Source organism: Nothoprocta perdicaria, unplaced genomic scaffold (assembly GCF_003342845.1).
Source record: "Nothoprocta perdicaria isolate Ctin4 unplaced genomic scaffold, notPer1 scaffold_21, whole genome shotgun sequence".
NCBI lineage: Eukaryota > Metazoa > Chordata > Aves > Tinamiformes > Tinamidae > Nothoprocta > Nothoprocta perdicaria.
The window spans coordinates 5,987,827-6,004,246 of record NW_020455316.1 but is presented as its reverse complement, the minus strand read 5'-3'; the positions used below and the strand labels follow the sequence as shown (position 1 = coordinate 6,004,246).

The 16,420-nt window shown below is 43.8% G+C and overlaps 1 protein-coding gene across 1 annotated transcript; it reads left to right on the top strand.

Annotated features, from left to right (window-relative positions):
• Nucleotides 1–215: 215 nt before the first annotated feature.
• IRAK1BP1 (interleukin 1 receptor associated kinase 1 binding protein 1) lies at nucleotides 216–11,849 on the top strand. The gene is made up of 4 exons (XM_026038428.1): nucleotides 216–461; nucleotides 4,461–4,526; nucleotides 8,102–8,232; nucleotides 9,130–11,849. Exons 1-4 carry the CDS (start codon nucleotides 216–218, stop codon nucleotides 9,398–9,400), a joined length of 714 nt encoding a protein of 237 aa, XP_025894213.1. The 3' UTR covers nucleotides 9,401–11,849.
• Nucleotides 11,850–16,420: the final 4,571 nt, after the last annotated feature.

The following is a 16,420-nucleotide window of genomic DNA, read 5'->3' as shown; positions in this document are numbered from 1 at the left end:
GCCTCGATAGCTGTCATGGCGGAGCCTCCTGAGACAGGGGGAGAGGCAAGTTCCGCCTCGGTAGCTGTCATGGCRGAAAGGCAGGTTGCCGGCTAGAGACGGCGCTGTGGTGACTGTCGTGGTGACGTAGGCGATGACGTGCCAGGCTCCCAGGGTGCAGCGGGCGGCCGGCGTTGGTTGCCATGGTGCCGGGAGGAGACGTGCGGCCTAGCGCGATGGCGCCGCCTTCCGCCCGCGTCTTCGCGCAGCTGGGCCCGGCCCCGGCGGCCCCGGAGCGCGGCCCCGGCGGGGCCCCGCGGGAGGTTCACGTGAGCGGCAGCGCGGAGCTGAGCGCCGGCCCGGACCGGGCGCGGGTGCGCGTGCGGCTGGGCAGCCGCAAGGCGGCGGCGGCGGCGGCGCGGGGCAGCGTGGCGCGGCGGCTCGAGTACATCGCGCAGAGCGCCCGGCAGCGCGGCGTGGCGGTGAGAGCCCCCGGCGTCCTAGGAAGGGCCCTAGGAACGTTCTGGAGCGGGGGGAATTGTATCTTGGCTGCCTTTGGTATCTCTTCCATGAGTTAACATTAAAGTTGCGTTTGGGGAAGGAACGGGGGAAAGTGAGCGAATTCGATTGTGTTAATTCTGTTAGCAGAGGAAATAATGAGCTTTGTACCCATCCCAGGCCGTGCAGGGAGCTASCAGGCCACGAGCTGTTTTCTTGCTACCTGCAATTAAACAGCTCTTCAACCTGTGGCAGGACTGGGAAGGAGGCTGCAGGTATCCAGCCCCCAGTGAATCTGAGCAACTGCCTCTGGTTGGGACACCAGCAGCACTGCGGCCCACACGGAGGAGGTGTCGGCAGGAGGCCCAATAAATGAGCCTGTTTACAAGCGCTGGAAATCCTGCTGCAGACTGGGAAAAACAATGGCAAAACAAAGTGTGACCCACACAGATAGACAGTTCTGTTCAGGTATATGTAGTCAGACYGAGAAGGGTAATGGGAGCGTGTAAGAGGTGGCGGTGCAGCCTAGGTGGAGAGGCTGCTCTTAGGCTTTGAGACCTGAGCGCTCAGCCTGGGTACGGTTGTAACTTCGTGGTATCAAAGCCACTGCGTGCTGGAAATGGAAATGTCAGTTCCTGCCGCTTGCTAGCGAGGCTGGGAAATGCCGCCTGGCGCCTGGGTTTCTCAGTGTTAGTGGTGTGTTAGCTCTAGGAAGCTCCGAGAACAACAACAAGTTGTCCTTTTTCAGAGCTGCTCCCTGTGCTGTAACTTTGAGTGCTTTTTCATCCCATTTTAAATCATTCTCTAGTGGAGCATTCGTTTGCCTGGTGACTTTTTCTCTRACTAACAGCTTGCACTGCTGGCAATTTTTTCTTAAATGGGTTTCCTGACAACGTGTATAGTTAATACCCTTTAGACCGCTGGAAAATTAGTATCCATTCATGATGTTCATACAGTTCCAATTGTTTCAAGCTTATCTAAAGTCTCTTCAGAAATCATCTGGCCATATACTTTTTTACTGTAGCACAATTTCCTCAATCTCTTTTATTTTAGTTTAGTTAGTTTTTATTGCTCTCATGGGAGCTCTGGGAGGTCAGAGGTGTGCAACCTTTGTAGCAGCAGAAACTTGACTATAGCTTGTGAGAAACCTGAGGGCTGCCCCTAATTTCCATCTATATTTACACAAGATTTTAATCAGAAATAGATGCACACAGTGCTGTTTATTTATAGAATGCTATAAGTATGTGGAACACTTCAGAAAACAGAATCTGCTTTGGGGGCTGCAGGGAAATAAAACCAACGGGGAAACCAGCCTCTTAGCCCAGCTGTTCAAAGGCAACATTTCTATTTCTCCAGCAGCAAATTGATTAAAATTTAGAACATGTTTTATTCCAGCATGCAGTGGGGATTATATGCATTTTTCTTTAAGCGTTGCAGGTGACAGTCGTCACTGGGCACCCTGTTCAGAAGCAGCAGTGATTCAGAAGCAGGCTCCCGAATCAGGCTTATTTAACAGAACACATGAGCTCACAAACTGTGTCCACCACAGCTCTGTCTGAGATGTTGTCTCTACAGGGATAGGCTCCTGGATATAAACGTAGTATCCTCCGTATTGGCAAGTGACAGATATGCATTGACATCCAAAGAGTCAATGAGCAAAAATTTATATTCTTTTCTTACTCAGATACAACATTATCTGATTTCAAAATGTTCTTAAGAAGCACAGAAACCTGCATGAGAAACCCTTTTGTTTAGGCTACCACTAATTTCTCCAGAGTATTCTTGATTTGCTGCATATGAATCTGCTTTCTTTCTTTGACAAAATAACAGTTCGATYTACTTCTGTGATCCCTGGAATGGACCATAAGCATCAGAGACCTCCTCACTGTAGATATTTGGTTGTCATTCTGTCATTTATGAAACACTATTTGTTTTTCATTACTGAGCCCAGTCTTGTGTTTTTATGGCATGGACACATGGTTTTGTGAGCTCAGAAGCCAGGAGGGGAACACACAGTTTTCCCTTCAGATAGGTTGTGTTCACATTGTGTTATCATACGGCTGCCTCCTTGAGGTGTGCTTTCAATGAATATATAGAGATTTAAATATATATATATATATATATATATATCTCCTATACTCTTTTGGGGAAAAAAAGTGGTTGTTCTTTTAAACCACAGTGATTTAATTGGAGTCAGCATGATGGTTTCATGAAAAAGAAAGCATTCTTTGGTGGCGAGGAACAGAGTACTATAGGATATTAATCTGTTGAAATAAAGAAAAGCAGTAGATAAAGTGTAGTTCCCAACTTGCTATCAAAAGCTCTGTGGGATATTGACTGACTTCTTATTTTTGTGTAGTACCTAACACAGCACAGCTCTGGTCATACCTTCAGGGCRCATAAATCAAATAAAATGGCCTAATTATTCATTTGCAACAATTACAGTTTATTTCGCTTGGTGGTTCAGAAAACAAGCAGAGTGCAAATGTGATTCCGTTGAGAACAGTGCATGGGTTTGGAGGAGTAATTGAGGTATCATATAAAAATAATGTTACAAAATAACGTTACATTCATGTAATATTCCTAATGTGATTTTTGCCCCACACTTTTAACAAATGAAAGAAACTATTCCAGAAGTGCAAAGCACCTGACACAGCCTGTCCTAGGGCACCATGAGAACGGTCTGTCTCTGTGGCTGTTGCAATCAAATAAGCAGCCCCTCAGCCAAAAGGATGTACAGTATCAACAGCAGGCGTAAACTCCAGGGGAAAGAAAAGGCTTTTCTTTGGCTGCAGTGCAAGTCTCAATTCCAGCCTGAGCCTGGTGTCACCCATCTGCCTTTTCTCCGTGTTTGGGGGTAAAGCAGGTCCCTGAACAGGGGCAAACGCCTAGTGGAGGATGTGTCACAAGAGGACCCGTAGTTGCGACTTCTGCTGTTACCTCTTCCCTTTCTCTGTGCTGCCACGTACAGCTACCGCCGACTCTCGTGGATAAAAATTAGCTGGGAGGGGAGCCCGTAGTGGATGGCACCAAAATCAACGATTTTTCACTTCGATTGCAGAGCTGTTGCGATAATGTCTAGCACCACAAGATGGCACCGTGCTTAAATATACAGGGTTAAACCAAAAAAACCAAAAGCTTTAGAAGAGAATTTGTTGAGGAAGAGAACTCCTTGAAAGGGATAATGGAATGGGAACAAGGAGAAACAAATGTGGTTTTTCAATATTTATTCTAAGGTTTGGTAATTACTATGAAATACATATGACTTTGAGCACTGCCAACCAATGATCACATTGAATTTTCACAATTGACTTCTAGTACGTGCTAATWATGAACGTAAACTCCATATGATACTTCAGGAGGAAAACAGCCCTAGACTACAGATTATTGTCACTCCTACAAACTTTTTCCTGCTGTATAGTCAAGTTGAAAATTTGAATCCTCCCCAGCAAATACTCTGAAACACAGTATCTTCTGAAATAGGTCTGAAAGCACGTTATATTTTTTTAAATGTACAATACATTTAATAGGTTCAGAAATAAATTTAATAGGTTCAAGAAAGTGTCGATGGTGAAATAGCCTTTTATGGTTACCATTCTGCTAGAATATGAATGATTTGCTCATTGTTTAAATCGCCTCACTTGAGAAATATCTTAAAATAGGGGTTCACTGAAGCACCTTTCCTACTGTAACTTTCTAAAAATGTAAACTTCTAATGTTGTGAACCAGGTGAAGTGACCGTTACAGGTCTTCTCCTCCTCAAGTGAACAGCAACAAAATTATATTCTAGAAGTACTGTGTAAATCACTTTAAATGACTTTAACCAATCTGTCTAGTTTGAACTGAAGAGACTTGCATAGAAAGATTGCAAACTGTTGTCGCTAAGTTATAAAACTGTCCAACTTTTACAGAATGTGATGTAAATACATTTCTAACATCTTGGTTTCTGAGTGTTACAATTATATTCTTGTACTTTGTTTTAGGAAGAAAATATGACCGTAACAGAGGATTTCAGTAGACTAGAAGACACTTACCAAATGGACGCGGAGGTGGGTGTTTCTGCTAGCCAAGAGGCAGAAGGCACCGAGGGCCGGGGGAGCTGCAGAGTCTTTCATTGCTGTTGGAGTGGCTGCGCTGTGCAGYGAGGGCAGCGTAGTCCAGAGAAAAGCTGCCATTTAAAGTGGTAACTGTCCACTCTTTTGTGCGGAATATTTGTTTGCTGCCACTGTAATATAGCAATAATTGTTTTCTTCTCGGATGAACGGGTGAATTTTAGGTGATGCTGTAGAAGGGAATGTTGTGTCCTTGCACTCTAAGACTGTCAGGTTTGGGCAGTATAAGCAAACACGGGTTAATGCCCTATCACGCTGCTCTCTCCTTTGCCCCTCACCGTTTGTGCCCTCTGCCCCATGCCAGGAGCTGTACCTACATTACCAGGTGGCAGCTTGGTTCAGAAGGCTTCCCCAAAGTGGTGATTTTTCCATCATTTCAGCCCCTGGCTGGAAGGAATGCGGAATAGAGGGCAAGAGGGAGGGGGCCCAGGAGTGGCAGCCCCGCTCTAGACCTGCTTCAGGCACAGCTGAGCAGCACCTGGACCTGGCGCCTCCTCCGCTTGGCTCTGCCACTAAAGCAGAGCTAATTTCTCCCTAGGTAATTCGTAAAAAGTGCTGTGCGAAAGCTAAATATGGGAATAATGCCATTTACCTCAGAAGTGGCCCAGGGGAGGGCAGCTTGGCATGTTCGTGCCACAGCAAAAAGTAAATGTTGCCCTAGAATCATTTACTGGGGGAAATGATGTGTTTTCAAGCAATGAATCTTTTCAATGCATCCAACTTTAATGACTACACAGTAACTTTACAGATTCTTGTGAAGTCAGTTTGTAAATGTGAAAACTGCAATGATAGCTGTTTTATAGAGCTGTTGCTTACAGTTCCCTAAAGCAGGGCTCAGCCTTTCTGATTTGTTTGTTCATTTATTTTGAGGCATATTCTCATCCAAAGAACAACAGTAAATACAGAAGTAATTGAGAATTTGCAGAAGACAAATTAGAGTTAAAAATGAGTCCTCAGCTACTTAAATGATATGTGTGAGTGTCTGTTCTGAATTATTTTAACTTTATAATGTAGACAAGTACCACAAGGAAAGCTGAAATTACTAGATCTTTTAGAAAAGATACACTTAAAAAATCAATAAAACTCTATCCAATTATTATGTAGACAACAGACAAGCCTTGGCTTACAGCTTCAGTCTTGACTTAACCAATCGTCAACCTTTTCCTGATACTGATTTTCATACAACAAAGATTGGAACTGGAAAAACAGATTACATGGATCAAGTGTTTGTCAGTCGATGGTGTGGGTCAGCTGTAGTGGCTGTTCAAAAGTTGCCTGGTCACCTAGAATTGAGAGCTGGAACTGGAAAATCTGCTCATAGGACTGGTACCTTGGCTGCCTTGTGCCTGTAAGCAGCAGTYATGGTAGCTCTCTGTGCAGAGATCAGTTCCTCCTTTCCTCCCCAGTTATTTAAGCACTAGATGGTTGGTAGAGCCTCATAAGCCAGTTAAGTTCCAGTGCCTTTGACTGCTTTAGCAACAGAAGTGAACTRAAGATTAACTGGAACTGGCTTCTGTACCAGTGAGTTTGCTATTATAGTGTGTCATACATCAAATCTCAACAGTCATGTCATATTCTATGAACTCTTTTTAGCATTTTTCTACTTATTTTTTGGAAGATTAAGGAAATTATCAGATAAATTACATTGACAGACATAATTAAGAGTTCAAGATATCGTCAGTGAATTTCAGTAGAATTTATTGCACCTAGTCTAAGTAACCTAAGTGAAAASTATGATTTTTTTAAAAGAGATCACAGCTGTCAGAGGGCAGTTATTTCTGCTCTGAGGGTTCCTGCTTYTTCCTCAAAAATGAAGGTCCTGAGTGCCCAGGACTTGTGCAGTGTGAGCAGCCCAGCTCTGGCTCGAGAGCCACAACGCTTTTCTCTGCTGGCTCTTTGATCTGCTTGAGGGAAGGACTCTCACAAACACTGAGAGCAGCTTGGAAGCCCTTGTGGGGGCCTCACAATGACACTGTCCTTTCTGCTTTCCACACAGTAATGGTTATGACAACCCCCTTGCAAACCCTGCATCAAAGTTTTGGGAGGAGCTCATGCTGAAGAAAGGAATGCAGGTTCAGTTTCATTTTCCAATGCAATTCATATCCATGTTGGAAGGTGCTCCAAGTATGAGCGTAAAACTCGGGCGAGGAGGCAGGAACTGGAGGGTCAGTTTTGCACAACGGACATGGCCCTGTGTCCTTGCAGTGGATGGAGGTGGAGACAYGGAGCCTGTGCACAGACTGGAGCCCGCACAAGGGGAAGTGCCCTACCCTGGGACMAGCTCTCCGGAGCAGCCAGCTGCTTGTGCATTAGCTGCTTCCTGATAATTGCCAGGGTCCGTATTTACCTTACCCTGCACATGATGTTCATCTCCCGTCTCTTACCTGGATTCTTGTTGTTATCASCGGGTGACACCGCACGCAGGGGGTAAGTGCAGAGCACCTACTGGGCAGTAGCTTTGAGATTTTTGCTCTGTGCCTCAACTGGGAGAGCTGGTTTCGTGGGCTGCACAGACAGCACAGCCTGTGTCTCACTGGAGTTTGCAGGGGAGTTTTCTTTGCCGTGGGTTTCTTCCCTCCCTGTTGCACTGTAGTGGTGTGCGAAAAGAAATGGGGTGAGAGAGGAGCTTGCCTGGGTGGTGGCAGTGGTGAGAGCGCATTCCCAGGAGGTCAGAAAAAGGATGTGGTCCTCCCAGAGAGGGGTCTAGGATGTGGATCTCTGATCACTGGGTCGGAGCTGACCGCTGTGCTCTGTCACAGGGAAAGGCTTCCTGGCCTGGAAGTCAGGGGCAGGTCCTTCCTGACAGGGAAGGCAGTGAGGTTCTGGGCTTGGGTTCACAGTGGTGCCTGTGCGCAGCACTGTGGGTACGGGGAGAGAGCACCCGCTGCTCCTGTGGAGAGAACCTTCCTCAAACGTGTGCTCAGGGCTGCTTACAGCCCCAGCCACAGCCAGCTGAACGCTTTAATAGGTTTTAATCCAGGTCTGTGGTGTCCAGTGAAGTGACCCTGTCACTGAAGTGACCCTGTTCACCCAGCACAAGGTTTTGAATCCAACTTGGGGACTAGGCAAAGATTAGCTTCATCTGACAACTTAAGTTTTCTGAACCCAATGCTTGGAAATAAAATACGTAGCGTTTCCCTCGTTTTGCTTGGGCTTCTACATAATTAGCATCTGGTAATCTAAGGCTGACTGATAAAGGCAGGAATTGGGATGCATCTGCCCACATGTCCCAAAGAGGACGTGTTCACTCTTCAGGTGAGTTACACATCAAGAATACTGCACTCCCTTGCAGAAGAGCATCTTCCCAGTCCACAGTTTTGAACCATTTTATGAAGATCTTTCTATTGCAAAATCAATGGCAGACTCTTTATAAAAATATTCTAGACACCTCCCTGTTTGTTACATACAAGACTCCAGTATGTTTAGTTTGTACATACAACTGCAGTGATTTAATTACAAATGCATTATAGGAGAAAAAAAATGACTTGTGTAATGTCTGTGTTTGCTCCCAGGTCTCTATTATATTCAGTGATTTTGGGAAAATGCAGACTGTTTGCAATCTCCTCACGGAAAAGCTAGGGGCCTCTGTCACTGTCGGCGCACCCCATTTCTACCACACKCCGGAGGCCGTAGACGCCCTTCGGTAAGTTCCTGCTCGCCCCACAGATTGCACAAGCTCAGGCAAGAGCTGATAGGAGTACATCCTGGATACTGWTTAGAATGGGGACACGGAGTTTCCTTGATGCCTGGTAAAATTTACATGCAAGTATTTCCGCATTTTTTGTAAATATAATTTTATAAAYTTATGCTGTTCAGCCTAGAACGTTACAGCGTGTTCTTTCGCAGTACCCCTGTGCAAAAGCAGAATGTATTAGAAACCATTTTCACGCTGATTTCACTTGGCTGTATTATCAACTGTTAACCTTAGCTAGGGTGTCATATTTTGGCTTTAGGTTACATCAGCCACATTAGTTTTAATTTGGATTAATGCATGAACGTGGTACCAGATGTTGGTAATTCTAAGTCTTCTTTGCAATTCCCACTGCTCCCAGCTGCTGACAGGCTCTGAAAGGTGCCACTCACAGTCCTTATTTAGCACCAAAACATGCTCCTTTGAACCCCCGGGGCCTTGATATTTCCGCAGTTAATTATTCAGACTCCTGATTCCTCTGTGGAAATGGTGGGGGGGATAGAGGGGACCTTATCCTTGATGGGATTTTGCCTGTKTAAGGAATGAGGCTCTGAGCTCTGGAGAGGTGTGTGCGGGGGCYTAGCTGGAAATGGGCCCGGGAGGCTGCAGGGGCCCCGGCTGAGCTCCTGCTGCGCCGCACACAGCCGCAGCAGCGCGTATGGGCTGGGAGCTCCCCACAGCCCGCGCGGGCACCCGCCGCTCCGAGCTGCCCCTCGGACTCTGCACGGCCGCCCGGAAGCTGGCAGGGGATGAGGTGTGAAAACACTGGCGCTGTAGAAAGTTATGTGGTAGGAAAACGTGCACAAGAGTTGGTCCTGCTTGTTATGTTGCTGCTTTTCCACCTCTCAGCCGTCAAGTGTGCGTGGCTGCTGTTGCGAACACGCGGCGGAAGGCCCAGGAAGTCTGTCGGTTGTTTGGCCAGTCACTGGGAAAACCCCTCTTAATAAGAGAAGAGGAAACAAAAGAATGGGGAGGCCACAGAGACGCCCACCTGTCTGACACCTCAGATTCACTRACTCTGCAGGAAAGAATCCAGAATGCGACTGTTTATGTGTCTTGTAGAGTATCTGCTGTGTTTGAGATAAAGGGAAAGGAAAACAAAAGAAACAAGTTGCTCTAGAAACATTCTGGTCACRGAAACCTTGGATCAAGTGTCCACATGCCTTCATTTTTCAACCATGTTGAAAACCATGGTTGTTCATGGAGCATAAGTACTTGTAGATTTAGAAGTTTTCAAAGTTGATTTTACTAGCATTATATCTACTTTTTATTTTGTCTTTTTGCTTGTTTTAATTCATACTTCAACTCTTGACAGGTAGGGCTAAGGTAGAAGCGTCTACCAGCCTACACAGGTGCAAAGGATTACCCTTGATACAGTTCCACGTCACCCTCAACTCTTCCTTCGCATGCATCACTTAAAGGAATTACAACATGGGCTTTGTAAAAATAGAGTGGTCAGATTATTGCAGGATTTATTTATTGCAGCTCTCTGCAGAACTGTTTGAGTGGCATTTGACCTTTTTCTTAGCTCTCTGCCCTTAAATCACGTTGCTGTTAGTTCTGGCAGCTCCTTATAACTGTTTAACTTATTCCCATCCCTCTGTCAAAAGACATATTTGGCATTCAAAACCTTAGCTCCTGCTACCTGAAGTTGGGTTAGATTTAAAACTTTCCAATTAGGAAACTAAATCCAGTTCTGTGTAAAGGCTACACTCAACATGCAGTGTGTTCACTTCTGCTGAAAGGGATTGTCCAACATAAGACAAAAACACACTTAAAAATTTCAGTTTTATTTCTTAAGAAATAATTTACATCTATTTTATCCATTTCTGATGGTTTAAAAGGAAGTGTGATGTGCATGGCCTGGAGAACACCTCAGTCATGGGGATAGGTTCTTTTCAACCAGGGCTGCATAATGTACTTGGACCCATCGTAGCCACTGAAATAGGCTATCATATCCGAGTGATGTACCTGGGGAGATAATTGGGTAGCAGACATCAGAGCTAGCACTGCATAACAATGGATGCTTTAATGATTATTTTAAGTTACTCAGTTATGATGCTTGACTCCTGTTTGGTGTTAAATACAAGCTGCGCTTAAAGGCACTTTCAGCAGGATTTTTGACATGCCTCAACCCTTGTTCTGATGGCGTAAAGGAGGTTTCCTCAAACTGCGGAGCTCTCTACGCATCTTGAACATGCCCCATGAAATAACTAGTGCTTAATCGAGCCAGGGCTTGAGGCCTTTAATCAGCACAGTTTCTTAGGGACGCACTTTCCACTTCTTTGGTGCTGGTGGAGCTGTTTTTCAGCTGCTTTTCAGCTGGATCAGTTATCTACTCCAATTAGACAGCAGGAAGAATAAATSAGCAGTTGGTGAAGTGAGGGCCGTAGGCAGCATAATATCCATCTTTAAAGTGCAAATCCAGAGGGGGATCCACATTACACGCTGTGTCATGAGCCAGAAGCTTACAGGTTGTTGTTTAGAACTGCCCCTTAGGAAAGGGTGAGAATGAGTTTAAGTTTTTTCTCTTCTCTTTAGTCCAAACCCCCTTTAGGAAAGTAAACCGTCACCTGAACGTAAGGAAGGGAGGAGCGAGGGCAGCTGCAGACCTTTTGAACTAGGCATGATAGTACAGTTTGTAATTAATCTCACCCAACTTTCAAAGGTCTAATTTTGCAAGCTTGTTACTATCAGTTCCCTTAATACGGTAGGGGGACTCTAAACCTCCTGTGGCTMAGAAAAGCAGCCTGACATCTTAAGGGCTGGTTTTCACATGAGGTAAATGTTTGAGGTATCTCTTTCTGACCAACTGACATAATGGAAGGTGTGTCTTTGGGAGCAGTCAAAACCCTATTTTAAATACATATGACATTCATCTGAGATGGCCTGGCCGAGTTCCCACGTGTTAGTGCATCTTCTGTTACAGAATTTGGCCAAAATGGAGGCCCAGTTTCAACATGAAGCTTGGAGATCCTTCAAGCCACACAGTTTGATTGGGGCTTTCTAAGGAAGGCAGAAGCCACCACTTTGAACGTTCTCCGTGGGGCAGGATGGAGCTCCTCATGTGTCACACAAATGGTTTAACTGCTCGAGGTTAGTTTGAATTCAGATACTGCCACTTTCCAATTAAAAGGYATCCACGGCCATGCTGGCTGCCTTGCGGAAGGGCCGCCTGCCTGCAGCCCATGTGCAGGAAGGTTGTCCCCTGGACCAGACTCCTCCCAGGACTTAAACACTAACTGCTTTAAGAATCAGGTGCACCTCGCATGAGCTGGACAGCAAATGCTACTGAGATCATCATGCGCTAAACAGAATTTTAGCTCCCACAGAGCTTTGCAGTCAAGCAGAAAGGGATCGTTCAGTCTGGGCAGCATCTGAGCCAAAGCTCTTTGAAATGTAGTTTTTTTTTCCAAAGGGAAACTGCAAAACCAATATGCGTTGCTGGACATAATAGCAAGAGATTAAATGACCTGCTCAAATCTGATGGGTCAGTGAAATTCTGAAACAAAGTCCATTCCTGTTCACACTACAAGTCAAGTTGCCAAAATCTGAGAGAAAAAGAATAGAGAGAGTTGTTGAATACTTGGAAGTAGGCAGCACTTGGCTTTAGTCTTTTATCGCCTGAAAAATCTGTGTTAGCAAGTGCACTAATAAGGTGAGTTTTTTTCTGCTGTTTTTCACTACCTTTATTAAATGGATAGTTAGCATCTATGAAGTCAGAGGTCAGCGAGCTTTCAAACATGCAAGACAACAAACACATTGCAGTTAAATAAAAAATGAATACTACCTGTAATCCCATAATAACTGTAATCTCCTCCTCAGGAATGTAAGCTGTAGATTTGCCAAATCCATTTGCCTTGTTAATTAGAATTTGATAGTGAGGAGTATCTTTTAGATACTGTAAAAATACAGGAAAAATAACCTCAAGAGGAGATCATGACTAAAGATTGCATTATATGATAAGTTAGTAGATTTACAAATGCTAAAAAATCCTCAATATATAAGGCAAATACAAATGTATATTCTTATCAACATCGGTTTGGAAAATTGAACATAAAACAATCACCCCTGTCATCTGTGAAGTTGTATTTGGCCTGAGATGCTCTTTAAAGAACCAATATCTTTTCTTCCAGTAAATCTTACAAGAAACATGACATAGAATATCCCTGCTTCCTATAAAAAGTTCCCRTAACAATTTATTAGTCATCCTCCTCCCTTCACAAATTTTTACAGAAAGGGACTGAAAAGGGGGGCAAATACAGAGCCTAATAATACCTCTGACACTCCTGGCCCCTATCTCACCATAATTCAGGGCACTTCAGCCACGAAGGAGAAAAACTGTGGTTATTACTTATTTTTATATTCTGACAGTGCCTAAACCAGTAGTTTTTAAGTGCCTAAAAGTGACAGACCAGGGTGCTTGCATGATGGCTCCTCGTAAACACTGCAACCCCTAATAACCTCAACCAAACACAAACACACACCCCACGCATGAGAAAAGGCAGATGAATGGAGAGCCAATAAAGCTGGCAGGCAGTTCTGGCCAGCCGTGTGTTAATGAACTAGAAGTCCAGGCAAGCAGCGATGCCGGGAGAAGGTGGAGCTGAAAGCCTGGATAATGCTTAGAGGGCATTTGCAAGGATCAAGCTCATTAGTTGACTCATATGGGCAAAGCGATTTCATGTCGCTGATGTCTGTAATACCACGATGCAGAAGCCAGTTTGGAAAAAGAAGAAAAAAGAAACCGCATGAGTCATCGCTTGAAATTAAAATCATAAAGATGAGCACAAAGTCACTGAGAGAACAGAACTAAGCAAGGGAGAAAGAATCAGCACACCTGGCGGGGAGTATGTGACAGTAATAGARAGAAGGGGGGAAAATCCCCGATGCAGATATTTTAGAAGTCAGGGATGAGCAATGGGTGGATAAAATTGCCACAGAGAACGAACAGAAGACACTACACGGGATGGGATGTCTGTTCCCAGTTGAACACCAGCTCTCTTCTACAGGCAGTTTCTCACTTTTTCTGACCCCTCTGGCATCCCTGCTGATTTGCAACGTGAGCAGCCAAGCTCATATGTTATCAGAGCAACACTGTCAACGTTAGGATTTTTTTTTTAAATAAACCAAGGCCAGACAGTTTCAAAAGCTTCAAGAATTCTAACAAGAGCAATTCTACATTTCAAGAGTCCAGCTCCCCCCAATACAGAGCTTTAAAGCTGAAATTGATCAGGCATGAGAGCTCACTTGCATTTCTTAGGTGCACTAAGGATACTGCTACTTGCATTATTAGATACAGGATTTAAATGCTTCTTAACTTGAACAGATACCACGAGAAACTGCTTTAAGTGCAATGCTGTGGGTGAAAAGTGAGTAATTTTAATTCAAGAGCAATGCCAAGCCAGTGAGGTTCAACCAATGAGTGCTGCAATAAGAAGGCTCTCCTGTGATGACCGAGTGGATAAGCAGCAGGAGCCCTCAGCTGCATTGGTGACACAGGACTCAAACCCTTTTTCTGCTAGGTCAGCAGAAAGTCTGTTTCTGAGGGTTTTTTTAATTATTATTATGAGTTATTCTATGTACTATACGTATTAAACAAGAATTGAATACATTCAAACCTGTTTTGCTGGAGGGTATTTGGTTTTCAGCCATTCTTCCGGAGCTTTCGCTTTTACATCCCATCCAACAATGACTCCTGAGTAGCCCAGTCTTTTGTGAATTATCACCTGTCCCACACTGAACCGAACAGATTCGGGCTTTGGACTGCGAACGTAAGTTGATTCTAGTTTAAGAAAGAAAAAGACTTAGCAAGGAAAAAGTATTTGATTTAGTGTAATGAAAACGTGTAAACAGTCTTCCTCTGACTTCCAGTGCAACAGAGCAAGAGAATGGACAATTCAATGACCCGATAAAATAAATAAGGAAAGAGATGATGCTCCCTCTCTCCTCCCTTCCTCTCTCCTATTCCCCTCCCAATGTTATGACAGGGCTTGACAAAGCAGCATCCCCTAAGGGTGGGCTATTAAATGAAAGGAGAAGTATAGCACTGTTTTTTTAATGTCTCAGGGCATAACAGGCACAGCCAGACCTAGTCAGTAAAACAGACATCCACGTAGAGGGTGGTTTACCATATTGATACTGTGGCACAACACAGAAGGAAAACGTTTTGTTTTATGTGTGTGAGATGAGTAATGTTTGCAGAGAAGGGAAAAAGAAGGGAAAGAAAAAGACCATCAATTACAAGGTAAGTGTAGATGTACACCCACTAGAATACACTATCACAAGCGAAATAAAAGCAAGGCTGCAGTACCTGCAAAATAAGAATGGGCTGTTTCTTCATTTTCTCCACTTCCAATTTTCTTTCCTCCATAGTACCAGTTCCTAAAATGAACCAATGTTCAAACAAGTTTTGAGAAATTGAGTTTTAGGATAATCAGCCTTCAGATTATTTTAAAAGTAAAGCAATACTGCAAAACATTTGATATGAAATTCATTATAATTTGAAACCCAAACAGAATGACAGTTTTACAAGAACAGCACTTTTAGGGAATATAAAAGAAAAAGTTTTTTTTTAAAATCTTGGTTTAGCTTAAGTCTGTATGAATACTTAAGGTTGATACCCTTTAACAAGATAAAAATGGAAAACTATGTCYTCTAATGTAGACATACAAACTTGTTTGGTCCTTGAAGGCTGGAATATAGGCAAAAGGTGCAAAATCTCAGGTCAGTTTCAACAGGAGAATGAGAGACATTTCCCTTTCATTACGWGCATCATTCTGAAAACACTGTTTCAAAATTGGTCTCTTTTTCAGTTAGACTTAAGTATAGACGATAAGTAACATCCTACCTTGTCTTTGATAGCCAGAGCTTTAAATGATCTGTCCATGCATCCAGGCTCAAAAAAGATTTTGTGAAGCTTCTCCACCACACAATTATTCTTTAAAATATAAAATATATGAATACATGCATTTAATTTTTAAGGTTTTGCTTCTGTAGCATAAAGGAAATACAAGTCAATGATTAGGGAAAAAAAGCCTCCACCAATAATATTCTTTTAATCATTACTCATATCAGTACGCTGTACCTGATTGTGGGAAATGCCTTTTTTAATGATTAGGCTGTTTTCTGTCTATACTTAGACCACAGGCATTGCCAGCCAGCATCAGGGCAATATTCAGTCTTTTATTTCAACTGTTACTTGAATCTGATGCAGCAGATTCTCCTCTCTGTATTTGGACACAGATGGGTGYGATCCTGTCTAAATAGCTTCTTAATTAGTCAACAAGATGCCACTCTTTACTTAATTCTATCCTTATGATTGCCTTAAGCAATTTCTTATGAATAAATTTTTGTTGCTTAAGACTCTGCACTGACTCACACTATTCTAAAAAATCTGTTTCAATAGTAAGTGTCCAAAGGCAGTGGAAAGTTAGAAGGGTCTTATTAATAAAACATTTCTGAACTTCTAAAGAAAGAGATTGAATCCTAGGAACATATACTGGACTCACTAAAAACAATGAGGTTAAGATACAGTCATGCAKATTATACTGAGTTTTTATATGAAGAAAATAATGGCTGTCATTCAAATGCCGACAGATAGCTTTAAAAAATAAATCAGCTCCCATTAAGCCACAGCAATGTCTGAGGTATGATTTGAATGTTGTTTCGGAGCAGGAAGGGCCAGCATCTCCCACCCACACTCTTACTTTCCAGGACAAAGTACAATTCCAGATAAGAGAATCCTTTTCTAAATAAATGGARGAGGGAAGAAGGGACCTACAACCTTTCGGTGGTCTGGATGCGCTGCGCTGCGTCCGCTCCGTACCACAGGGCTATGAGATACTGCGCCGGAAGCGCGGCAAGCAGCACGCCGAGCTGCAGGAGCGCCGCCGCCGGCATTCCCGCGGGAAGCTCCCGCTCCGCCTGCGAACGAACCAGCGAGAGGGCGCGAAAAATGTTTCTGAAGCAGAAAGCACTTACAGGTTTTCTTCGCGTTCGTTGCACGTGCACAGAACGTGCATGTGCTTTTCAGTTACATCCAGAGCGTGTTCGAATTATTACATCTAACCGCGCTAAGATTTTGAGCACTTGTGAAAGCTACCTGCGGTAGACAGCTTCTTAAGATGATGAAACCAGA